The sequence below is a fragment of the Mesoplodon mirus genome, assembly GCF_964341445.2.
Source record: "Mesoplodon mirus genome assembly, chromosome: X".
NCBI lineage: Eukaryota > Metazoa > Chordata > Mammalia > Artiodactyla > Ziphiidae > Mesoplodon > Mesoplodon mirus.
In genome coordinates, this window is record NC_138981.1 from 43,516,650 (window position 1) to 43,543,895 (window position 27,246).

General features: G+C 40.1%; 1 protein-coding gene across 4 annotated transcripts in view; it reads left to right on the forward strand.

Annotated features, from left to right (window-relative positions):
- JADE3 (jade family PHD finger 3) overlaps positions 1-27,246 on the forward strand; it is a 163,086-nt gene that overhangs the window by 63,684 nt on the left and 72,156 nt on the right. For all 4 annotated transcript variants that reach the window (XM_082610007.1, XM_082610008.1, XM_082610005.1 and 1 more), the window contains 2 exons: positions 25,691-25,747; positions 26,525-26,604. In XM_082610007.1, the coding sequence (XP_082466133.1) occupies positions 25,702-25,747; positions 26,525-26,604 (126 nt within the window). In that variant the 5' untranslated portion in view covers positions 25,691-25,701. The remainder of the gene's footprint in view (positions 1-25,690; positions 25,748-26,524; positions 26,605-27,246) is intronic.

Here is a 27,246-nt window from a genome sequence, read left to right on the forward strand (position 1 = left end):
CCAGCATTTATTGTTTGTAGATTTTTTGATCATGGCCATTCTGACTGGTGTGAGGTGATACCTCATTGTAGTTTTGATTTGCATTTCTCTAATGATTAGAGATGTTGAGCATTCTTTCGTGTGTTTGTTGGCAGTCTGTATATCTTCTTTGGAGAAATGTCTAGTTAGGTCTTCTGCCCATTTTTGGATTGGGTTGTTTGTTTTTTGGATATTGAGCTGCATGAGCTGCTTTTAAATTTTGGAGATTAATCCTTTTTCAGTTGCTTCATTTGCAAATATTTTCTCCCATTCTGAGGGTTGTCTATTCTTCTTGTTTATGGTTTCCTTTGCTGTGCAAAAGCTTTTAAGTTTCATTAGGTCCCATTTGTTTATTTTTGTTTTTATTTCCATTTCTCTAGGAGGTGGGTCAAAAAGGATCTTGCTGTGATTTATGTCATAGAGTGTTCTGCCTATGTTTTCCTGTAAGAGTTTGATAGTATCTGGCCTTACATTTAGGTGTTTAATCCATTTTGAGTTTATTTTTGTGTATGGTGTTAGGGAGTGTTCTAATTTCATTCTTTTACATGTAGCTGTCCAGTTTTCCCAGCACCACTTATTGAAGAGTGCCTCACATTTTAAATCAAAGTCACTAACTGGACCCTTGCTACTAAATGACATGAAGAACATAAATGAAGATTTAAAACAAAGCCGCAGATTCTTTGACACTAGTCTCATCAGGTGGTAGGGCCTATGTCTCCTTTGAGTTAAATCTGGGTGGGCTTGTGACTGCTTCAACCAATACAACAAAGTATGTGACTTCTGAGACTAAGTTATAAAAGGCAGTGCAGCTTCTGCCTTGTTCATTAGAACATTTATGCTGGGAACCCTGAGCTGCCATGTAAGAAGCCTGACTACCCTGAGACTACTGTGCTGAGAGGCCTTGTGTGGGCACTTCAGAGGTACTCTCTGCTAAGCCCAGTCATCCCTGTCAAAGGGGCCAGCTGAGTGAAGTGAAGAATCCTCCAGATGATTCCAGCTGATTTGAGTCTTTGCAGCTGAGATCCCAGACATCATGGAGTAGAAAAACGCCATCCTTGCTGTTTTTCATCTGAATTCCCAATTCACAGAATTTGTGAGATAAAATGATGGTTGCTTTATGCCACTATATTTTACAGTGGTTACATAGCAATTGATAAACTGAAACAGAATAAATGAATGGGCATGGCTGTATTCCAATAAAACTTTTTTCATGGACACTGAAATAAGAATTTTACATAATTTTTACGTCATAAAATATCCTTTTGATTTTTTTCAACAATTAAAAAATGTAAAGGCCATTCTTAGCTCATGGGCCATACCAAAAACAAGCAGTGAGCTAGATTTGGCCTACAGGCCATAGTTTGCTGACCCCTGCTCTAAAAGATTATGTAGTATTTGTAAAATTTAAACCTAAGGGCTTTGGGCCAAGATGGCTCTGATGGCATGCTTCAAACTCATATCTCCTCTCTAAATAAAGTGATAATAGATAAAATAAAAAATTAGAAAGACATATCTGTGATCAAGAAAAGGTAAATCTCTGGACCAGAAACAGATCAAACAGTAAGTGGAGATTGTTAGTCATGGGCCGCTAGTTAGTGATGTACTGGACTCTAGATCCAGAGAAAGGTAGAGATGGCTGGGAATTGTATTTCTATAGACAGTGGAAATGAAAGCACTCAGTGATTGGAAGAAATGATCCCTGGCTGTGCAAAGTCAAGGATTGCTCATGAACAGAGACGGAAAAAGATGTTACTTATATTTGTAGCGGCAGGCAGGAGAGCAGAGAGAGAGTCGGGGCCAGATGCAAATGTATTATTGGCTTACTGTCTAAATCTGTACTTTTATCCCTATTGGTAGGACGGGATTGAAAATGCTGGAAGGAAGCAACTCTCAGTGGAGAGGGTGGATGAAGAAGGAGGGAAATGAACTTCTTCCAAGGTTAGCTTACAAACTAAAATTTCAAAGTGAGAACAGTTGTCCAAATTAGCACCCAGCAAATAAACTTACTCCCAATGAGAATCATTTTAGAGTGACTTTAAAGTTTATTTTCAAAGAGCTAAAGCAAGAATAACTTGCATGATAAGTTTTTAAAAAATCTAGCCATACCTGGTAGGAACTCATATTCTAGTTGGAGGTTTTTAAATATATATCAGTGATTACAAAATCGTTTATGTTAGTGATGGTGCTGTACACAGTCCATTCAGAGCATACTGCTGTTGAGATTGTCAAGGGGGTGAGTCAGACAAGGGGGGCTTTTTAGAAGAGGTGACATGTTTGCTAAACCTTATAAGGATGAGTTTATGAGTTTGCAAAGTGAGGAAGTTAGAAGAGGGCCTTCCAGGCAGAAGGGATAGTATGATTATATAAAGCATAAGGGTGAGATGCAACATGGGTGTGGGAACTACAGAAGTTCAGCATTGTTAGAGCATAAAACTGAAGCATAGTGTGTTTAGGAATAAAGCTGCAGAAGTAGGTGTAGCTTGACTGTGGAGGACCTTGTTGGCCTTGATGAGGACCTTAGTAAAGATCTAGGAGCAAAGGGAAGCCACTGAAGTCTCAACAATGAAGGGGCATGGTCGAATTTGTGTTTCAGGTAAGTTTCTGGCATTTGGGTGGAGGGTGAATTTGAGGGCAACAAGATCAGGAGCCCCAAGACCAGTTAGGAAGCTGCTGTTGCAGTCTCAGTTTCAGGAGATGGTTAAGTCCCAACCTAGGAAAATGAAGGCTAAAATGGGATGGGACTATTGATTTAGAAGACTATTTCAGACGTTAACTTGGCAGGGTTTGATGAGGATGTTCCAGGATGAGAGAAAGGAAATAGTTAAGAGAATTTTTCTATATTTTCTAACTACATAGAGGGTACCAACTGAGACCACTAGAAGGGAGGAAGAACCAGTGGAGAAAAGAAGGTAGTGGCCTTAGTGTTGATCACCTTTCAGGTTGATGTGTTTGGTTGGCGGTGGGGGGGGGGCATGGGCGGGGGGGTGTTAGATTTTTTTTTCTTTTTTATCTTTTCCTTTCCTTCCTCCCTCCCCCATCCTTCTTTCTTTCTATTCTGGGAGCCATAGCATGGGTTTAGTGTAGTAGGGCACTTTGGGGAAACACCATCACAAGATGGTTAGAGAAAGAAAAGGATATTAGGGAGCAATACAGGGAACCCGGAAAAAGCCCTTGGAAACCAAGGCAGGTGTTTCAAGAGGGTTAGTGGGAGGGAGGGACTGAGTGATCAGTATGTCAAATGCAGCATACAGCTACTTAGAGATGAGGGTTGGGAAATGTGCACAGACTGGTGACTTTTTCAAGAACTCTGTAGAAGGTAATTGAGGAGTGACTGAGAGCAAGGAAGGGAAGACAGACCATAGACTACATTTTGAGGAGTTTGCAAGAGAAGAGAAAGAAGGAGATTAGGTATTAAATAGAGAAAAATGATGTAAGGTCAAGAGATAATTTGGGAATAAAGGTGGGGAGAGATTGAAATCTGTTAACAGGTAAAAATTTAGTATGAAGGCAGATTTTTTTCTATTCATAGAAAGTTATTCTTTGTTTAGAGCTGTCTAAAAATTAGAACGGATTGCCTTGTTAGATAGTTGCCCCCTGTCACTGGAGTGGTCGAATACAGATTAGATGTTTTCTAGTCAGCTGTGTAGAAAGATATGTTGGTGAGTGTCCTTGGGTGTTTTAGTCTCTGTTCAATTCTCAACACTTTGCCCAAAGTTGATTTAAGCATTATAAACTAATGAGTTATTCTGTGGACTTGTGTTGCCTGGCAGCTCTCCATAGATTGATCAAATCAATGGGCCAAGTTAACTTATGTGCCTTTGATCTTGAAGGATGAAATTAAACTGCAGATTCTTAGATAAGAAAATATTGAGGTTCGGTGTCCAGGAATGTTTCATCACTATGACAGTCAACCATGGTCTGTGTTCACAGGTATTTTTGACAAAGTAGTCACTTTCCACACACAACAACAGAGCCTTTATTTCAATTTTTTGAGAGTTTTTTTTTATCTGTCCATCATTTTTGTAAAACACTGTTACTTGGAATAATTAAAATAACACTGAGATTATAGGAGAAATGGATAGAGAAGAAAAATCTGTTTCCTTTTCTCTCTCTGTGATTCATATTCCTATATGGATGCTTTTAGTTTACATAGAAGTTTGGTTTTTTAAGGCCAAGAGGAGATAATTAGTTTCCATCTCTGCTCTCTAGTCCTCATCTTAGATCTTTTAGTGGTCCTTTTGGGTAGCATTAAAAACAATTCAGGGGTAAACTTTGCTGTTTGTCTCAAATGACTACTTATCTGTATCCAAATCTGGCTTCCTGGGGTACTGAAGCATGAACAGCATAAATTACTGAACTCAACTAATTCTCAGAAAGCCACATTTTAGTCAGTACTTTCCAACTTTCTCACTCATTTCTGTTACAGAACTAACAAGTGGTATAACTAATTAATTAGACTTGTATTCCTTTTCAAGTTATACATTTTAAATTCTCTCTGTTAACCTTTTGAAAATGCTAATAAGTAGTAAAACAAATCCATACAGGGAAACTAAAAAATGCAAGTACTGGAAAAAACAGCTCCCCCGCCCCCAGGAATAAGCGCCAGGTGTGGTGAATATTTATCTTTTAAGGAAAAATAGTTGCATCCTTGTTACCAACTGACTTTCCTTCTTATGGCCCATGGATAGGGGAGCAGCCTTCCAGTTACCCCCAGGCCTGTAAGTTTTACCCGTTTCTTAGCCTGTTTGTTCCCTTGCTCTGGGAGAGTGCAGTAAGTGAAAATCTTACAAGTCCACAGGTTGATTCTTTTCCTTTCACAATTTAATACTTTCTGAACATGTTAAGAACATGAATTAAAATGCCCTTTTAATCATATACTTACTTTTTAACAGTTAAATTTTTTCTTTTGAAATAAAAGATTTTGAGATAATGTGTCTAAATTTAGAGAGGAGTTGCAAAAATAATATAGAGGCAAATTTCCTGTTCCAAACAAGATGTAGTAGACACATTTCACCGTATTCCAGTTAAATGCAACAATATAGGTAGTTTAAATGTAAATAGATGGAAAAAGACATACCATGCAAATGCCAATCAAAAGAAAGCTGGGGTGGCTATACTAATATCAGATAAATTAGACATCAGAGCAAAGAAAATTACAAAGGACAAAGAGGATCACTACATAATGATTCAAAGGGTCAGTCCACCCAGAAGACAGGGCAATCTTAAATGTGTATGCACCGAACAACAGAGCTTCAAAGTACATGAAGCAAAACTGAACATAATTGAGAAATAGATATAAATCCACAGTTATCGGTGGGAAATTCAATAGCATTATATACTTACTTTTCAAGTGCACATGTAACTTCACTAAGGTAGACTATATCCCAGGTCATAAAACAAACCCCAACAAATATAAAAGAATTAAAATCATACAGAGTATATTCTCTGACCATAATGGAATCAAACTAGAAATGAAAAACAGACTACAGGAAAGTCTTCAAACAGTTGGAAATTAAACAACACACTTCTTATTAATCCATGGGTCAAGGAGGAAGTCTCAGGGAAATAAAAAAATACACTGACCTTAATGAAAATGAAAATACAGCATATCAAAACTTGTAGGTTGTAGCTAAATCAGTGCTGAGTGGACATTTATAGCACTAAATGCTTATATGAGGAATAGATGAAAGGTCACAAATGAATAATCTAAGCTTCCACCTTGAGAAAATAGAAAAAAAGAAGAGCAAAATAAACCCAGAGCAAGCTGGAGGAAGGAAATAATAAAGAAGAGAGAAGTTAATGTAATTGAAAACAAAAACAGTAGAGAAAAACAATGAATCCAAAAAAGCTGGTTCTTTGAAAAGAGAGATTCTGACTTAATTGGTAATGGGTGCAGTTTGGGCATTGGGATTTTACAATCTCTCCAGGTGATACCAATGTTTAATGGGAATTGAGAACCTCTGCTGTGGAGGCCAGATAATTTTCTCAGGGTTTAACCAGTGTTGGCATCTATGGCCCGCCCCTTTCATTCCTCCTGAGGAAAACTTGTAGTCGGTTCATTTTCTCTCACTTTTTGTTGCCCTCAAAGTCAGTGCTGATCCTTTCCCTTGTATGTTAACTTCCCTGCCTGACTGCCCTTTTGCCATCAGTATAGCCCTGACCAGAGGTGAACTGTTCCCAACTGCAACCCCCCTCCACTTCACACCCACAGCACCTTGATTGATTTGGAATTAACCCCCAAAACCCCCTCTAATTGGTTTGTCACACATCATTGGTCACCAGCTTTAGGCTGTGATCACCCAAGCCATAGTAACAGTGTGTCTAGTGCACCTGGTCTTGTGACCCTGGCTCTGAGGGAGCCGAAGGACTTGGTTTTTCCGTTCTGGTGGCCAGTGCAGTGCCTGCCCTTTAACACAGTATTAACAGTTGATGTACGGTGGATTTGCACTTGCTCAGTAAGTTTGGGGTTGTTTGTTTGACCTTACATGTGAGACCTGTTATTGTTTCTAAAACCTGGGATAAAGGTATTTTTCTCCTAATAAATTCTGATGATCACTTTAAATCAGGTAGACGTTATTGTAAATGTATTAGGGGTACATGTGCCTAAATTTCAATGTGGAAGCAACTCACAGCAAGAGATAAGACATAATGGAAATCATTATTTTTAAAAAATTGTTTGAGTTTCTATCTGGAGAAATAATTATGTATTTCATAGTAAAAGCTATTCTTGTTGATTTACTTTATTCTTAAGAGGTCATATTTGCAAATGGTATTTTAAGAGGATTTATGCTTTGTACATATATCTCTTTATTCTTAAGATGCCAAGCCTACTTATTTATCTGGTAGTTGAAATTATTGAATATATGTACATAAATCAAATAGAAAATGTAGGGAATTACCTGGCGGTCCAGTGGTTAGGACTTGACGATTTCACTGCCGTGGCCCAGGTTCAATCTCTGGTCAGGGAACTAAGATCCCACAAGCCACGTGGCGCAGTCAAAAAAGAAACAAAGAAAGACAGGGAACGTACTGCTAATTTTAAAAAAGTTATTAGAACTGGGGCCTTTTTGCTTAAAAGGCATAAAACAGATTTTAATTTAGAAAGGGTCTAGGACCATTAAAATTTGTCAAGATAACATCACAGAATAGGCCACCCAAGCTGAAACCTTCCAGTGAGGTCTTTATTAGCCAAACAGTGGGCTGAGAGATTGGGAAGGAGGGGGCGGTGTTAGGAAAGTGATAATTCAGTTGTATGCTTCCAATTTTCAGTATTCTTTCTTTCATTAAAAGAAAGGTTTCTTGTAGTTTAGACCGGAGGGTGACAAGCTATGGCCTGTGAGCCAAATCTAGCCTCCCACCTGTTTTTGTCTGGCCTGTGAGCTAAGAATGGTTTTTAACATTTTTAAGTGGTTGAAAAATGAAGAATAATATTTCATGACGTGAAAATATGAAATTTGAATTTTAGTATAATAAAGTTTTATTGGGACAGAGCCATGATCATTTGTTTATGTACTGCCTGTGACTGCTTTCATGCTACAATAACAGATTTGAGTAATTGCCACAGAGACCATATGGCCCACAAAGCCAAACATGTTTGCTATCTGGTCCTTTAGAGAAAAAGTTTGCTGAACCCTGTTTTAAACTCCCTTCCCAATGTGGCCTTCCCATGCAAGATGATTTCTACTCAGGAGGTTTGAAATTCCCAAATAATTTGTTAACATTAAAGAGGGTAAGCCTGTTTCCTGGCAACAGGGATAACTGTGGTTGACATAGAAACACTTGACTGAGTGGCAGGAACCTACCTAGGTAAATTGGTATTTTCTTCTTTTTTCTTTAATGCTTTTTGAGGGCTTTGGGAAAGAGTTGATCTCCAGACTCCTCATCTGGTCACAGGGGACTCATGAGTCACACGATGTGTCTTAATTTTTAAAAACAAGCTTTAAAATGACTGAGATGAAGGCAGTCTTCTTTTAAAAAGTACAGAAAAGTTCACTGACTCCAATTTCTGGTATCTCTTCTTTTTTAAGGACAAAGATTTGTGGGGGGTAAGGAGAAGCAGTAAAATATGTAGGATATGTTCTTTTTCTTCTGATTATTTTTTGTTTACTCAAATATTTATGGTTTTAGTTACCGGAGTACTGAAATGTGGTAAAGATAAAAGATATTTGAGGTGAACAGGCTTGAAGGGAAGTTTTGTTTCCACAACACTGAAACAGTGATAGATTGAATTGTTTTGTAGAGAGGGGTGAATTCTGAATTAAAGCATAGGCAGTGGACTCAAATGGTCTCAGTGTGGAGACGGTTAGTATTTACCCCAGAGCAGAGGTAATCAGCTCAAGAAACACATCTATAGTATTTATGATTTCTGTTTAAGGAATAGTTTGGGAGTTTCTCTGCCCATATGAGCAGGAATTGATCCTTAAGAATAAAAGAAGTGTGCTGCTCTGGTCTGACCAGTGGTCTAACTCAAACGTCTGTCTCTGTTAATAGCCCTGAAGGGTATTTTCCTGAAAGTCTAAGGGAGCTGGACTTTTAGATGCTTCTTTACTTAAGGATTACTTCCAAATACCATCATGGATTTATCCTCCCTGATTTTATCTCAGTCCTTCTTGAACCTGTTTACATTTTCATTCTGTTCCACTTCTTGAGCTGATGAGTTCTCTAAGTTCCCCAAACATTGCTCAAAGTCCTGCTTTCTTTCTCATAAAATTGCCTTTAGGTTACAGGGATTGCCCCTTTGTTACTTTAACTCTGTGATTGGGTGAATAAAGTCAACAATTTCCACACTCGTCTTGATTCTTATCGATTTCTGCTTCATTCTTTTAGAGCAAGATTTCTCAACCTTGGCAGTATTGACATTTTGGGCCAGATAAATCTGTGCATTGCAGGATGTTTAGCAGCCTCCCTGGTCTCTACCCCCAAGATGCCAGTAACGCTGCCCCTTCCCAGTTGCGATAACCAAAAATGTCTCCAGATATTGCCACATTGTCCCTGGGGAACAAAATTGCCTTCAGCTGGGGACCACTGCTTTAGATATTTGTATTTTACAAGCTGTAAGGTTTTGTGCTTTTGGGACTGACTTTATAAACATGGAGGCTCCTCTATCCAGTTGATTGTATTGTGCTTTTCTGGGTTTTTTCCAGCTCTGGTTGATGTCCATCTTGAACGACAGTGACAACTACTTTTCATAGTATCAGTTTTTTCAGGTCAGCTGCATCGTTTGTGAGTGGTGTGGGGAACAAATACCTTGAAAACTTAGAAGTTTTTTCTAATTATAAATGTCGTATGTGTGTACTGTAAAAATGTGGAGAATGGAAAAAATTAGAATGTTTTCGGCACTCAGAAAACTTCAGTGTTATTGATGCAACTAATGTTAGTAAATCGGTTTATGGCCCTCATTATTTTCTATATATTTTATTTCATAGGTGCAATCTTGCTATAAGACCAATTTTTATACTGTTTTTCCACTTAACATTTTTATTCATTTATTTATTTATTTTATTATTTATGGCTGTGTTGGGTCTTCGTTTCTGTGCGAGGGCTTTCTCTAGTTGCGGCAAGCAGGGGCCACTGTTCATCTCGGTGCGCAGGCCTCTCACTATCGCGGCCTCTCTTGTTTTGGAGCACAAGCTCCAGACGCGCTGGCTCAGTAATCGTGGCTCACGGGCCCAGCTGATACGCGGCATGTGGGATCTTCCCAGACCAGGACTCGAACCCGTCCCCTGCATTGGCAGGCGGACTCTCAACCACTGCACCACCAGGGAAGCCCTCCACTTAACATTTTAACATAAATGTTTCCCTGTGTACCATGTTTAAATAATTGAATGAAATACCATAATATTAATATACTTTAAGTATTCCTCTTTTGTTTGATAGCTAGGTTTCATCTATTGTTTTTATTAGGGAGTTTCAATGAACATTTTGTTCATAAACCATTTTCTGTGTTTTGGATTATTTTTCAAATATGAACGTTGGAAGTAGAATTCCTGGATCAAAGGGTATGAATATGTATAAAGTAGAGCCTTCGATTATTTTTAAGTTGCTTCATGGCCCCACAGATGGCAGTGAATAGTGGCTCCTTGAACTGACCATGCATTTCAGAAGTATGTCTGGTGGGTGTATAGAAGGAAAGAAAGGGCTGTGTTTGAGTTAATCACTTTTCCTGCCGCCTGCTCTTCTGTGGGAACATTAATGGGGAGTCAAGTAGCCACCAAACCGCAGACTTAGGTTCCAGTCCCAAATAATCCTAGTTGGGTTGACTTCCAGACAGTGCTCCTTTAAGAGGGAGTTTCACCCAAGGAAGGCATTTACTTTATACAGTTGTATTTTGCCTGGCTTACAGTCACTGTTAAGATAAATCAGAATGCTGTTAATCATTTTGGTTGAGATTATAGTAGGAATAAAGTCTGAAAACCGCCTTCAAATTACTGTTCTCAAGGGTGCAAGGTAAGGGCTGGTGCACATTTCATTTCTGCCAAAACAAGGGAATACTCATTGTGGGAGGTAAGGAAGAAAATAATGTCATTGTAAAGTCTGCACGCTGAATAGAGGACTAGAAAATAAACAGCTGAATAATATATCCAAATGTAAGGCAATGAGGTACATTGCACTGTACTTATTTTTGGTTTTACTTAACAAAAAATTTTATTCTAAAGTACTTTCTAAAGTGTACCACCAAATGAAGTTTCACATGTTGTCTTTAGGGGTGCCTGGAAGCAGAACCTGAGACCATATTTGAACGTACATGATTTGTTGAGGGAGTGCTCTCAAGAGAAACTTACAAGGGAGCAAGGACAAGAAGGCAGGGAAGAGAAAGAAGCTAAAGTAAGGATATAGTCTTAGGAAAGTCTAGCATTAGCCTGTTTTGGTTAGGGGCATGGTTGGGGTGGTGTAGAGCTGCTGGCTGCCCCTGGGAGGGAGACAGGGAGAGTATAATCTCCCTGGCAGGACTCCAGCTCTTGGGGAAATGGACAACTGTGAGCCATTAGCAGCCAACAAGCAGTACCTGGGAGATGGGTATGCTAGGCAGTAAAGGGGATGTGGGTGGGGCATGTTTACTTTGTGCAGGACACCTGGGGGTAAGAGATGAATATGACATAGTTCCTGCTTTGAAGATGGTTGTGGTCTTGTGGCAGGGCTGACCATGTAAAGAATATTTACAGTGCAAATGAAGAGCATTTTACATGGACAGAAGCATGTATAGAGACTTGGATAGGAAGCAAAGGAGCGAATAATTGTGAGAGAGGTGTGTCTGGGGAACCTCACTGAGGAGATCTAACAAATGGGTCGGACCAGGTTGGGGGAAAATGGGGTGGTCTGGGTAAACAGGCAGGGGACTGTAGGCAGAGGGAAGAGCCCTGTCCAAAGGCTGGCAAGTATGAAACAAGATGGTATGTTCATGGAATCACATGAGGCATAGCATGTGCAGGAGGCAGGGGGGCAGCAGCTGATGAGGCCTGACAAATTTGAGCCGGAATGCTGTGGGCCTCCAAGGCTATGCTCAGGAGTCTTGGGCTTAGAAGGGGCAGCATTCCTGCTGTTAACCCCCCAGCCTGCCTCAGGTCTCAGGGTCAACTTGGAGTGCCCTGAGCTCTGCCCTCTGGTGGCCATGTAGCTCCAAGCATGTCATTTAAACATTTCTGAGCCCCAATTTCATCTGTAAAATGGTGATAATGATGTTTATATAGGACTGTTGTGATTAGAAGTAATAAAGACAGATCTAAAGATTTGCCATCATGGAATTATTCTGCTGATATTTACTGTTCTTTGTCATTTTCCTGTAGTAATTAAAACAGCAGTGCTGTCACAGAAATAAATCAGTGGACTTTAATAGCCCAGACCCAAAAATTTGCTTGCTTTGTTTTCTTTTCTAAAAATTATAAGCAACCCAGTTTCCAGGACTGGGTGTTATTGGTGTTAATCTGTTTCCTAGGCTCTTTATTGATAATAAAAGATTTTTTGTTTCCATCTATAGTAAAACATGATTGTTACTGTAATAGTTTAAAAAGCACCAGATTTGGGAATTCCCTGGCAGTCCGGTGGTTTGGACTCGGCGCTTTCACTGCTGGGGCCCTGTGTTCAATCCCCAGTCAGGGAACTAAGATCCCACAAGCCGTGTGGCATGGGGGGCAAAAAAAAGCACCAGATTTTACAGATTCTTAAAAATCGGCACCTCCCTCAGTCATGAACAGTTTGGTAGCTCATCTAAAGAAGAGAATATTATAGAAAATGGAGACACTCTTTTAGCCAGAGTTCATAAGACCAGAACTTCAGATGAGAGGAGTATCTAGCTTGCAAGAAGCCTTAGGTCTCCTGAAACTTTCAAGAAAGTGAAGAGAGAGGAGCCATACTCAGTTGGCTTTCTTCACTGAGAGTCTTTAGAGAATAAAAGTATTTCTTCTATGGCATATGCTGCCTTCAATCCCAGTACAAGCTATCCATATGGAGGTTATGTTCAGTAGACATAGAATTTTTCTATTGATGTTATTCTTGACTCTACCTAAAAATTTCTCATTGGTAAAATGTCACAATATTTTTAAACGTTTTTTTAAGCTTTATTGAGATATAATTTACGTACTATAAAATTCATCCATTTTAAGTAGACAATTCAGTGGGTTTTAATATATTTACAGAGTTTTGCAACCATCACTACTACCCAATTTTAGAACAATTCTGTCACCCGAAAAAGAAGCTTTGTGCCCATTTGCAGTCAGTATGTGTTCTTACTCCCAACCCTAGGCAACCACTAATCTACTTCCTGTCTCTATAGATAGGCCTGCTCCTACTCTGGATATTTCATGTAAATGGAATCATACGATAAGTGATATGGTGTTTATGACTTCTTTCACTGAGCATAATGTTTCTGTTAAGTGGGTTTTTTTTACATGTTTTACATTTGTTTTACACGTTGTAGCATGTATCAGTACTTTGTTCCTTTTTATTGCTGAGTAGTATTCCATGGTCCAGATGTACCACAGATTGTTTAACCATTCACCTGTTGAAAGAAATCTGGGTTGTCTCCAGTTTTTGACTGTTAAGAATAAAGCTGCTGTAAACATTTGTGTATAGGTTTTTGTGTGAACATGTATTTCCATTTCTCTGGGGTAAATACCCAGGAGTGCAATTGCTGGGTCCTGTGATAGTTACATGTTTAATTTTTAAAGGAATAGCCAAATTGTTTTCTAGAATACGTGTACCATTTACATTCCCACCAGCAGTGTATGAATGATATAGTTTCTTCACATCATCACCATTTGGATTTTCACTGTTTTTTATTTCAGCCATTGTGGTTTTAATTTTCATTTCCCTGATGGCTAATGATATTGAACCTCTTTTCATGTGCTTATATGCCATTTGTAATGCTTTTTGGTGAAATGTCTGTTCAAATCTTTTGCCCATTTTAAATTGAATCATTTGTTCCTTACTGTTGAGTTTTGAGCATTCTTTACGTATTCTGGATACAAGTCCATTGTTGTAAATGTGGTTTGTAAATATTTTGTCCCATTCTGTCGCTTGTTTCTGTATTTTCTTAACAGTCTTCTGCAGAGCAAGTTTTTCATTTTGATGAAAGTGAATTTTTCTTTGATAGATCTTGCTCTTGGTGTCAAATCGAAGAACTCTTTGCTTAACCCTAGGTCCTGAAGATTTCCTCCTTTGTGTTTCTAAAGTTTTTTTACTTTTACATTTAAATCCGTGATCCATTTTAAGTGAACTTTTGTATAAGGCATGAGACTTAGGTTGAACTTCTTTTTTTTTCCTATTGTTCCAGTACCATTTGTTAAAAAGACCATCTTCCTCCATTTGATTACTTTTCTACCTCTGTCAAAAATCTGTTGGACATGTTCGTGTGGGAGTATATTCATTTTAATACTACAAAACATATTAGGTTGTGGTAGGCAGAATAATGGTCCCCCTAAGATGGCTATGACCTAATCCCTGGAAATTGTGAACATGGTAGGTTACATGGCAAAGGAGAATTAGGGTTGCTCATCAGCTGACTTTAAAGTAGGGACATTATCCTGGATTATCCGGGTGAGCCTGATGTAATAACAAGGGTTATTAAAAGTGGAAGAGGGAGGCAGAAGAGAAAGGTCAGAGAATGAGGTGTAATGATAGAAGCAGGGTTAGAGAGATGCAGTGTTGTTGGCTTTGAAGATTGAAGAAGCTGGCCAGGATCCAAGGAATGTGAATGACCTCTAGAAGATGGAAAAGGTAAGGAAATGGATTCTCTCCTAGAGCCTCCAGGAAGGACCACAGCCCTGCCAACATCTTGATTTTAGCTTAGGAATACCTGTATTAGACTTCTAACCCACTGAACTTACTATTAGAGAGAATAAATTTGTGTAGTTTTAAGCCACTGAGTTTGTGGTAACTTATTGCTGCAACAATAGAATACTAATAAATGGATATTTCAGAAAAGTTCCCATTGATAATAGGATTCTATATGTTTGGGCACACCATTTATCTGGAAAGTTTACATATATGGAACATCCCAATGGTATCAGGCAAATGAAGTGCTACTCTAGGTAGATTTGTGCATTCAATGGGGAATGATTAGAAAATACATTACTTTTATCTTTAAATTTCTACATTTATTGTGACTTTAAGTTATGTTCCTTTTTGATGGGAAGTGTTTTGTGACTTGTTTTTGTTTGCATTTCAGAAGAGTGTTTGAATGTCTTGAGTTTTACACTGGGAACCAAACACAGCCCCCAAAATTTATGTGACAGGAGGTTAACATCCTATTTAAAGAAACATTCTTCATTTTGCAATATATAGATACTGAATTATTATGTTATAAACCTGAAACTAACATAGTGTTATATGTCAATTATATCACAATTTAAGAAAAGAAATATTCATTTGACTTTGATAGTAGGACAAATAGAATTTGATTAATAATTTTTTTTTGGCGGTATGCGGGCCTCTCACTGTTGTGGCCTCTCCCGTTGCGGAGCACAGGCTCTGGACGCGCAGGCTCAGCGGCCATGGCTCACGGGCCCAGCCGCTCCGCGGCATGTGGGATCTTCCCGGACCGGGGCACGAACCCGTGTCCCCTGCATCGGCAGGCGGACTCTCAACCACTGCGCCACCAGGGAAGCCCAATAATTTTGATACTTACGCTAATCCTATTCGTTTTTTTAAATAACAGCTTTATTGAGTTATAATTTACATACCATACAGTTCACCCAGTTAAAGTGTACAGTTTCATGATTCTTAATATATTCACTGATATGTGCCAACATGACTACAGAGCACTTTGAATATCTTATCTCGTTGCCTTCTGATTTCCATTGTTTTTCATGAGAAGTCAGCTGTTAATCTTATTGGCGTTCCCGTATAAGTGAGGAGTCATTTTTCCCTTGCCGCTTTCAAGATTTTCTCCTTGTCTGGCTTTCAGCAATTTGACCATGATATGCCATCTATTTGTGCAGCTGTTTGCAGACAGTAGTGTAGTAGTAGTAGTAGTATAAACTACTTGGAGTTGTTTTGAGCTTCCTGGATGTGCAAATTAATGTTTTTCAGTTAAATTGGGAAGTTTGCAGCCACTAAAAAAATTTTTTTTTTGCTTTTTTTCTCTCTCTCCTTGTGGCACTCCCATTACATATATGTTGGTGCATTTAATGGTACCCCACATTTCTCTCAGGCTTTGTACATTTTTCTTCATCTTTCTTCCTGGTTCATGGTTTTCTTTAGTTCTAGGAACATATTTACATGGCTAATTTGAAGTTTTTGCCTGTTAAATCTGACATCTGGTTGCACTTACAGGCAGTTTCTGTTGCCTGCTTCTTTGCTGGTGTATAGGTCATACTTTCCTGTTTCTTTACATGTCTCGTAACTTTTTGTTAGAAACTGGGCATTTTAGCTAATATAACGTAGCAACTCAGTACTGGTGCCCCACCGCCCCTCAGGGCTCTTTATTGTTATTTGCTGGTGAATTATTTTAGTGACTGGCTGCATTATTTTATTGAGGCCTATTTACTCTTGCCCTTTGCCCTGAAGTGTGAAGTCTTGATGTTGATTCTTAGGCATACAGCCTTTGGTATGCCCACAGTCACCCTGGGATTGACTGTGGTTTTGGCAGGGCTCTTTCTGACTCTTTACCCTGACCACGTCCAGCTGTTAAACTCCACTGATTGCTGTTGTTTTTAATAGTGCCCTGGGGCATATGTTGCTCCCCAAACTGATCCAATCAAATTAGGGCTCCTTTGAAGGGATAGTTCCTGAGATCAGTATTAGAGATTTCTTCTGACCCCAGGATGGTTCCTCCCAGCTATTTCTTTCCTTGGTTCTCTCCAGCATGCTAGCATAGGCTTGGACTTCTCCACACACTGATGCAAATGAAGTCAGTTCCATTGGGGGAAGATTTAGAGCCCTCTATTCTATGGCCTACTTCTCTCCCTAGGCAAAATCTCTGAGCCACAGCTCTAGTGCAGGGGTTGGGGACAGTGATGTGTTTCCCTCTGAGTGGTGACCCCAGGTCTCCTACGTTTGCCTCTCCTAATGTAGAACCCACGAGCTGGGCCCAGGGCAATTAGGGCCTCAGTATTCTTGGTGGTGTCACACCCCGGGACTTAGCCTCCATACCAGGAATGGGGGCCACCTGGAAGAAGGGAACCCCCATCTCTCAGCCATAGTTGTCTGGAACCTAGCCTCATCAACCAATAGTCACTGCAGACCAGATGAGAAACACACATCCTGCTCTTCCCAGGAGAAAGCTTTATAACTGGGGGCTGGAGGAGAGGGAGCTCTGTGTTCTTGGCTGCACGAGTCTGGTGTGATATCTGTGCTGGGAGCGGGGATGGAGAGAGTGGATCTAGGTCCAAATACCACAGACTCTTACTTTATGTACTGAGTTGTAGTAGATTTTCTTTAATGAGTGCTTCTTCATTTTCTGTATGCCCTTACGACCATTTCCAGAGATTTTATTTTATTTTTTTAAAGGAACTTTATTTTTATTTATTTATTTTTGGATGCATTAGGCCTTCGTTGCTGCACGGGCTTTCTTTAGCTGAGGCAAGTGGGGGCTACTCTGTTGTGGTGCATGGGCTTCTCATTGCAGTGGCTTCTCTTGTTGTGGAGCATGGGCTCTAGGCACACGGGCTTCAGTAGTTGTGGCTTGCAGGTTCTAGAGCACAGGCTCAGCAGTTGTGGTGCATGGGCTTAGTTTTTCCACGGCATGTGGGATCTTCCTGGACCAGGGTTTGAACCCGTGTCCCCTGCGTTGGCAGGTGGATCTTAACCACTGCGCCACGAGGGAAGCCCTCCAGAGATTTTAAATGAGTGTTTTTTGTTTATTTTTTAAGCAATTTTCACCAGTTTCACTGGGGAATGGATCCACAAATCTCTTCACATTGTCGTGCCAGAAGTGGAGCTCTACTAACTTTTTAGCATACAGTTTTTTTTTACAGCTTTATTGGAGTATAATTGCTTTACAATAGTGTGTTAGTTTCTGCTTTATAACAAAGTGAATCAGTTATACATATACATATGTTCCCATATCTCTTCCATCTTGCATCTCCCTCCCTATCCCACCCCTCTAGGTGGTCACAAAGCACCGAGCTGATCTCTCTGTGCTATGCGGCTGCTTCCCACTAGCTATCTATTTTATGATTGGTAGTGTATATATGTCCATGCCTCTCTCTCAATTTGTCACAGCTTACCCTTCCCCCTCCCCATATTCTCAAGTCCATTCTCTAATAGGTCTGTGTCTTTATTCCCGTCTTACCCCTAGGTTCTTCATGATTTTTTTTTCTTAGATTCAATATATATGTGTTAGCATATGGTATTTGTCTTTCTCTTTCTGACTTACTTCACTCTGTATGACAGACTCTAGGTCCATCCACCTCATTACAAATAGCTCAATTTCGTTTCTTTTTATGGCTGAGTAATATTCCATTGTATATATGTGCCACATCTTCTTTATCCATTCATCCGATGATGGACACTTAGGTTGTTTCTATGTCTTGGCTATTGTAAATAGAGCTGCAATGAACATTTTGGTACATGTCTCTTTTTGAATTATGGTTTTCTCAGGGCATATGCCCAGTATTTGGATTGCTGGGTCATATGGTAGTTCTATTTGTAGTTTTTTAAGGAACCTCCATACTGTTCTCCATAGTGGCTGTACCAAATCACATTCCCACCAGCAATGCAAGAGGGTTCCCTTCTCTCCACACCCTCTCCAGCATTTATAGTTTCTAGATTTTTTGATGATGGCCATTCTGACTGGTGTGAGATGATATCTCATTGTAGTGTTAATTTGCATTTCTCTAATGATTAATGATGTTGAGCATTCTTTCATGTGTTTGTTGGCAGTCTGTATATCTTCTGTGGAGAAATGTCTATTTAGGTCTTCTGCCCATTTTGGGATTGGCTTCTTTGTTTTTTTTGTTATTGAGCTGCATGAGCTGCTTTTAAATTTTGGAGATTAATCCTTTGTCAGTTGCTTCATTTGCAAATATTTTCTCCCATTCTGAGGGTTGTCTTTTGGTCTTGTTTATGGTTTCCTTTGCTGTGCAAAAGCTTTGAAGTTTCATTAGATCCCATGTGTTTATTTTTGTTTTTATTTCCATTTCTCTAGGAGGTGGGTCCAAAAGGATCTTGCTGTGATTTATGTCATAGAGTGTTCTGCCTATGTTTTCCTCTAAGAGTTTGATAGTTTCTGGCCTTACATTTAAGTCTTTAATCCATTTTGAGCTTATTTTTGTGTATGGTGTTAGGGAGTGATCTAATCTTATACTTTTACATGTAGCTGTCCAGTTTTCCCAGTACCACTTATTGAAGAGGCTGTCCTTTCTCCACTGTACATTCCTGCCTCCTTTATCAAAGATAAGTTGACCATATGTGCGTCGGTTTATGTCTGAGCTTTCTATCCTGTTCCATTGATCTATCTTTCTGTTTTTTGTGCCAGTACCATACTGTCTTGATTACTGTAGCTTTGTATTATAGTCTGAAATCAGGGAGCCTGATTCCTCCAGATCCGTTTTTCGTTCTAAAGATTGCTTTGGCTATTCAGGGTCTTTTGTTTTTCCATACAAATTGTGAAATTTTTTGTTCTAGTTCTGTGAAAAATGCCAGTGGTAGTTTGATAGGGATTGCATTGAATCTGTAGATTGCTTTGGGTAGTAGAGTCATTTTCACAAAGTTGACTCTTCCAATCCAAGAACATGGTATATCTCTCCATCTATTTGTATCATCTTTAATTTCTTTCACCAGTGTCTTATAATTTTCTGCATGCAGGTCTTTTGTCTCCTTAGGTAGGTTTATTCCTATATATTTTATTCTTTTTGTTGCAGTGGTAAATGGGAGTGTTTTCTTGATTTTACTTTCAGATTTTTCATCATTAGTGTATAGGAATGCAAGAGATTTCTGTGCATTAATTTTGTATCCTGCAACTTTATCACATTCATTGATTAGCTCTAGTAGTTTTCTGGTAGCATCTTTAGGATTCTCTATGTATAGTATCATGTCATCTGCAAACAGTGACAGCTTTACTTCTTCTTTTGCGATTTGGATTCCTTTTATTTCCTTTTCTACTCTGATTGCTGTGGCTAAAACTTCCAAAACTATGTTGAATAAGAGTGGTGAGAGTGGGCAACCTTGTCTTATTCCTGATATTACTGGAAATGGTTTCAGTTTTTCACCATCGAGGACGATGTTGGCTGTGGGTTTGTCATATATGGCCTTTACTATGTTGAGGAAAGTTCCCTCTATCCCTACTTTCTGCAGGGTTTTTATCATAAATTGGTGTTGAATTTTCTCGAAGGCTTTCTCTGCATCTGTTGAGACGATCATATGGTTTTTCTCCTTCAATTTGTTAATATGGTGTATCACGTTGATTGATTTGCATGTATTGAAGAATCCTTGCATTCCTGGAATAAACCCCACTTGATCATAGTGTATGATCCTTTTAATGTGCTGTTGGATTCTGTTTGCTAGTATTTTGTTGAGGATTTTTGCATCTATGTTCATCAGTGATATTGGCCTGTAGTTTTCTTTCTTTGTGACATCCTTGTCTGGTTTTGGTATCAGGGGGATGATGGCCTCGTATAATGAGTTTGGGAGTGTTCCTCCCTCTGCTATATTTTGGAAGAGTTTGAGAAGGATATGTGTTAGCTCTTCTCTAAATGTTTCATAGAATTCGCCTGTGAAGCCATCTGGTCCTGGGCTTTTGTTTGTTGGAAGATTTTTTATCACAGTTTCAATTTCAGTGCTTGTGATTGGTCTGTTCATATTTTCTATTTCTTCCTGATTCAGTCTTGGCAGGTTGTGCCTTTCTAAGAATTTGTCCATTTCTTCCAGGTTGTCCATTTTATTGGCATAGAGTTGCTTGTAGTAATCTCTCATGATCTTTTGAATTTCTGCAGTGTCAGTTGTTACTTCTCCTTATTCATTTCTAATGCTATTGATATGAGTCTTCTCCCTTTTTTCTTGGTAAGTCTGCTAATGGTTTATCAATTTGGTTTATCTCCTCAAAGAGCCAGCTTTTAGTTTTATCGATCTTTGCTAACATTTCCTACATTTCTTTTTCATTTATTTCTGATCTGATTTTTATGATTTCTTTGCTTCTGCTAACTTTGGGGTATTTTTGGTCTTCTTTCTCTAATTGCTTTAGGTGCAAGGTTAGGTTGTTTATTCGAGATGTCCTGTTTCTTAAGGTGGGATTGTATTGCTATAAACTTCCCTCTTAGAACTGCTTTTGCTGCATCCCATAGGTTTTGGGTCGTCGTGTCTCCATTGTCATTAGTTTCTAGGTATTTTTTTATTTCCTCTTTGATTTCTTCAGTGATCACTTCGTTATTAAGTAGTGTATTGTTTAGCCTCCATGTGTTTGTATTTTTCACAGATCTTTTCCTGTAATTGATATCTAGTCTCATAGCGTTGTGGTCGGAAAAGATACTTGATACAATTTGTTTTCTTAAACTTACCAAGAGTTGATTTGTGACCCAACATATGATCTGTCCTGGAGAATGTTCCTTGAGCACTTGAGAAAAATGTGTATTCTGTTGTTTTTGGATGGAATGTCCTATAAATATCAATTAAGTCCATCTTGTTTAATGTATCATTTAAAGCTTGTGTTTCCTTATTTATTTTCATTTTGCATGATCTGTCCATTGGTGAAAGTGGGGTGCTAAAGTTCCCTACTATGAATGTGTTACTTTCGATTTCCCCTTTTATGGCTGTTAGTATTTGCCTTATGTATTGAGGTGCTCCTATGTTGGGTGCATAAATATTTACAATTGTTATATCTTCTTCTTGGATCGATCCCTTGATCATTATGTAGTGTCCTTCTTTGTCTCTTCTAATAGTCTTTGTTTTAAAGTCTATTTTGTCTGATATGAGAATTGCTACTTCAGCTTTCTTTTGGTTTCCATTTGTATGGAATATCTTTTCCCATCCCCTTACTTTCAGTCTGTATGTGTCTCTAGGTCTGAAGTGGGTCTCTTGTAGACAGCATATATATGGGTCTGTTTTTGTATCCATTCAGCCAATCTGTGTCTTTTGGTGGGAGCATTTAGTCCATTTACATTTAAGGTAATTATCGATATGTATGTTCCTATTCCCATTTTCTTAATTATTTTGGGTTCGTTATTGTAGGTCTTTTCCTTCTCTTGTGTTTCTTACCGAGAGAAGTTCTTTTAGCATTTGTTGTAAAGCTGCTTTGGTGTTGCTGAACTCTCTCAGCTTTTGCTTGTGTGTAAACATTTTAATTTCTCCATCAAATCTGAATGAGATCCTTGCTGGGTAGAGTAATCTTGGTTGCAGGTTTTTCTCCTTCATCACTTTAAATATATCCTGCCAGTCCCTTCTGGCTTGCAGGGTTTCTGCTGAAAGATCAGCTGTTAACCTTATGGGGATTCCCTTGTGTGTTATTTGTTGTTTTCCCCTTGTTGCTTTTAATATGTTTTCTTTGTATTTAATTTTTGACAGTTTGATTAATATGTGTCTTGGCGTGTTTCTCCTTGGATTTATCCTGTATGGGACTCTCTGTTCTTCCTGGACTTGATTAACTATTTCCTTTCCCATATTAGGGAAGTTTTCAACTATAATCTCTTCAAATATTTTCTCAGTCCCTCTCTTTTTCTCTTCTTCTTCTGGAACCCCTATAATTCGAATGTTGCTGCATTTAATATTGTCCCATTGGTCTCTGGGACTGTCCTTAGTTCTTTTCATTCTTTTATCTTTATTCTGCTCTGCAGTATTTAATTCCACTATTTTATCTTCCAGGTCACTTATCCGTTCTTCTGCCTCAGTTATTCTGCTATTGACCCCATGTAGAGTATTTTTCATTTCATTTATTGTGTTGTTCATCGTTGCTTGTTTCATCTTTAGTTCTTCTAGGCCCTTGTTAAATGTTTCTTGCATTTTGTCTATTCTATTTCCAAGATTTTGGATCATCTTTACTATCATTATTCTGAATTCTTTTTCAGGTAGACTGCCTATTTCCTCTTCATTTGTTAGGTCTGGTGGGTTTTTATCTTGCTCCTTCATCTGCTGTGTGTTTTTCTGTCTTCTCATTTTGCTTATCTTACTGTGTTTGGGGTCTCCTTTTTGCAGGCTGTAGGTTCATAGTTCCCGTTGTTTTTGATGTCTGTCCCCAGTGGCTAAGGTTGGTTCAGTGGGTTGTGTAGGCTTCCTGGTGGAGGGGACTAGTGCCTGTGTTCTGGTGGATGGGGCTGGATCCTGTCTTTTTGGTGGGCAGGTCCACGTCTGGTGGTGTGTTTTGGGGTGTCTGTGGACTTATTATGATTTTAGGCAGCCTCTCTGCAAATGGGTGGGTTTGTGTTCCTTTCTTGCTAGTTGTTTGGTGTAGGGTGTCCAGCACTGTAGCTTGCTGGTCGTTGAGTGAAGCTGGGTGCTGGTGTTGAGATGGAGATCTCTGGGAGATTTTCGCCGTTTGATATTATGTGGAGCTTGGAGGTCTCTTGTGCACCAGTGTCCTGAAGTTGGTTGGCTCTCCCACCTCAGAGGCACAGCCCTGACTCCTGGCTGGAGCACCAAGAGCCTTTCATCCACACGGCTCAGAATCAAAGGGAGAAAAAGAAAGAAAGAAAGAAAGAGAGAGTGGGGGAGGGAGGGAGGGAGGAAGGAAGGAAGAAGGAAAGAAAGAAAGGGGGAGAGAGAGAGAGGGAGAGAGGGAGAGGGTGGGAGGGAGGAAGGAGGAGAGGGAGCGAGGGAGGGAAGCAAGGAAAGAAAGAAAGAGGGAAGATAAAATAAAGTAAGATAAAGTAAAATTATTAAAATAAAAAATAATTATTAAGAAAAAAAATTTTTTTAGAAAAAAATCAGATGGATAGAACCCTAGGACATATGGTGGAAGCAAAGCTATACAGACAAAATCTCACACAGAAGCATACACATACACACTCACAAAAAGAGGAAAAGGGGGAAAAATCGTAAATCTTGTTCTCAAAGTCCACCTCCTCAATTTGGGATGATTCGTTGTCTATTCATGTATTCCACAGATGCAGGGTACATCAACTTGTGGAGCTTTAATCCGCTGCTTTTGAGGCTGCTGGGAGAGATTTCCCTTTCTCTTCTCTGTTCTCCCAGCTCCCGGGGCTCAGCTTTGGATTTGGCCCCGCCTCTGCATGTACGTCGCCAGAGGGCATCTGTTCTTCGCTCAGACAGGTCGGGGTTAAAGGAGCAGCTGATTCGGGGACTCTGGCTCACTCAGGCCGCGGGGAGGGAGGGGTATGGAGTGCGGGGCGAGCCTGCGGCAGCAGAGGCCAACGTGACATTGCACCAGCCTGAGGTTCGCTGTGCGTTCTCCTGGAGTTGTCCTTGGATCCCGGGATCCTGGCAGTGGCGGGCTGCACAGGCTCCTGGGAGGGGGGTGTGGATAGTGACCTCTGCGCACACACAGGCTTCTTGGTGGCGGCAGCAGCAGTCTTAGCATCTCATGCCTGTCTCTGGGGTGTGCGCCCGTCTCTGGAGCTCCCTAAAGCAGCGCTCTTAATCCCCTCTGCTCGTGCACCAGGAAACAAAGAGGGAAGAAAAAGTCTCTTGCCTCTTCGGCAGGTCCAGACTTTTCCCTGGAGTCCCTCCCGGCTAGCCGTGGTGCACTAACCCCTGCAGGCTGTGTTCACACCGCCAACCCCAGTCCTCTCCCTGCGCTCCAACCGAAGCCCGAGCCTCAGCTCCCAGCCCCGCCCGCCCCGGCGGGTGAGCAGAAAAGCCTCTCGGGCTGCTGAGTGCCGGTCGGCACCGATCCTCTGTGTGGGAATCTCCCCGCTTTTCCCTCCACACCCCTGTTGCTGTGCTCTCCTCCATGGCTCCGAAGCTTCCCCCTCCGCCACCCGCAGTCTCCGCCCGCGAAGGGGCTTCCTAGTGTGTGGAACTTTCCTCCTTCACGGCTCCCTCCCACTGGTGCAGGCCCTGTCCCTATCCTTTTGTCTCTGTTTATTCTTTTTTCTTTTGCCCTACCGAGGTACGTGGGGGCTTTCTTGCCTTTTGGGAAGTGTGAGGTCTTCTGCCAGCGTTCAGTAGGTGTTCTGTAGGAGTTGTTCCACATGTAGTTGTATTTCTGATGTATCTGTGGGGAGGAAGGTGATCTCCGCATCTTACTCTTCTGCCATCTTCCCCTCGTCCCTCTAGCGTAGTTTTGTTTCTGTTACTCCTAATCGCTCATAGTGGCCTTGTACTTGGATTTCTATCTCCTTGGTAGATTGTGAGTCTCTTGAAGGCAGTAGCCCTGACCTTTATTCCTTGTTGGATCATGATTGTCCCTAGTAGCATTTTATATACTGTGACACATAAAAGAATGTTAGTTATTGACTGTATCACTGTCTTTTCTAGTTTATATTTTCAGCACTTCTTTTGTGACTTAAAGTGTCTTACCGTGTTTTCTTTTTTTTCTACTCTCTAGTGCTGATGTGTTCCCAGAAAGGTGGTGCCTCTTTTTTATCTGTCACTGGTCTCTCTTTCTCTCTTTCCCTTTCTCTCTCTCTCTCTCTCTCTCTCTACCTCTCTCTCTTCTCACACACACACACACACACACACACACACACACACACAAGGATGCTTAAACCATTGGACGTTTTCATTAAAAACATTATTTTTCACGATATAGGAGCTTTCTATAGCATTTCTTGTGATAGATAGATATAATTTTAAATTAGGCTAGTTGTTTGTGGGATGGGAACAGGTAGAAAGTGAGAAAGGGGGAGAAAGGGCAGGCAGAAAAGCAGTGGTTTGTGCTTTTAAAGATGGGACATGCCTCACTTGTTCTTTCTTCAGCCAGCCATGTCTCATGCCTTTTTAACCTTGGCCCTTGACAGCTCTGCCTTTGCAACTGCTTTTTCCTTTCCTGCTCCTCTCTTATTGGGGATCCCTGGCTGATGGTGGCCCTGTGGCTGCCCCCCTTTGTTGGGGTGGACAGTGGTCATGTGGCCACATCTGAGGCTCCAGCCAATCCTATACCGTTCATTCTCTGCTTGGATTTCCTCCTAAAGCTAATATGTGGCCTCACCCAGTCTTTGACACACTGTGTATTGGAGAATTTGGTAGTACTCTTCTCCCATCACTCTAGGTCATTTGAGAATATTCTTAACAGAAATTATTTGATTTGTGTGATTTGCGTGCTGCTGCTTCTTGAGCAATATTGACTGCTGTCTGGGATGGGTATGTGTGTGTTGACTATTTTATTCAGTGTTGTTCTCTTTCCCAGGATGCTCCAGGATGAAACGTCATAGAACTCTCAGCAGCAGTGACAGTTCAGACGAGAGTGAGTAGAACCAGCCAACAGCTGGTAACCTCTGTATCTGTAATCCTTGAGGATTTCTTTGACTTGAGGACAAGCTGTTTCATGCTTCTTTTAATGGTTAAAAAATAATGTTTCTAGGAAGGAAAGCTTGGAGTACCATTTTTCTTATTCATTTAAATTTCATTAGACATAGATAAGTTAGGTGAGAGAATTGGTTTTATGTGGCATATAGCATTTTGTTTTTTACTTTTTATTTACCCAGGCAACAAAAGCCACATCTACCAATGATTTAACAGTTCTTTTCTAGAAAGTAAGAAAAGTATGAGAGCATAAATTGTAGGCCCTGCAGTTCTATTTGTAGCTCAGGTACTAAGTGTTTGACTGGATGAGTCATCATTTGTAAAAGACGACAACTTTATTAACAGTAGCATTTGGGGAAGTGCTGAAGGATACACAGATTACCTGCTCCACATTTTTAGCTTTTTCAGTTGCTTTTGCAGATACTTTTTCTCCAGATGGAACATGAATTGTGTTATTCCAAGTTATTATGAAATATGATTACACCAAATTGAATCTCCTCAGCGTTAACACTGTTGAAGCTTTTGCACCCTGGGATGTCACCCATAAATGTCATTAAACTCCATTATGAAACTTTTTTGGTTGCAATTTAACTATTCTCTTCAGTGGTATGAGGTCACTGCACTCTTCTCCATCATATATTTCATATTATTTTGGATGACATTTAGTTATAATAGCAGGTAATAAGTCTCAGTATGTTTTTCTAATTATCTTTTGCAGGTCCTTCCACTTCCTTTACTTCTGGCTCAATGTATAGGAGCAAGTCAAAAATTCCAAATGAACACAAGAAACCTGCTGAGGTGAGATCAGATATTAAATTCTTAAGACTTAAAAAATAGACAGCTACCTTCTGCCTACATATCTACAATAACCTGATCTTGGAGACGTGAGGAGTAAACTACATGCCAATGGATAGGCTTGTTTTCTGATGAACTTTTTTGTTTTTCAAGAAAGATTCCGTTTCCTTTTTCCTTTGGGGAAAGCAGTAATCTTCACTGTGCTTTCATCTTGGTGATGACACCTAAGTGCCTGGCTTTAGAATATAAATCCTCTCCTAGCCAAGGAGTCAAAGGGAGCCAGATTTGGAGAATTGGGAAGGACCAAAAGAGCCAAAGATCTGGCCTGTGATAGGAAATAGCTAAGTTGGCAGGTGGGAGGCAGTGCAGGAAAGGATAGATGAGGAAGTCGTGGGTCGAGAAGGAAAGGACTGGGTTGGAGATCTGGGCTCTGGTATGTCCTCACAGCCTTCAGAGCACTACCACCAGGCCAGGAAAAATGGGCCAGTCCTTGTGAGGCTAGTCATCTTCTGCCTCAAGGGCAGCAAAGTGCCAGCATTGCACCTGGATTTGGTAATTGTTTAATGAATCCTACAGACTTTCCTCTGTGATATTTAAATGATGAGAAACTGACCTTGTCTATCTTCACTTCTACTATGAGTAGTC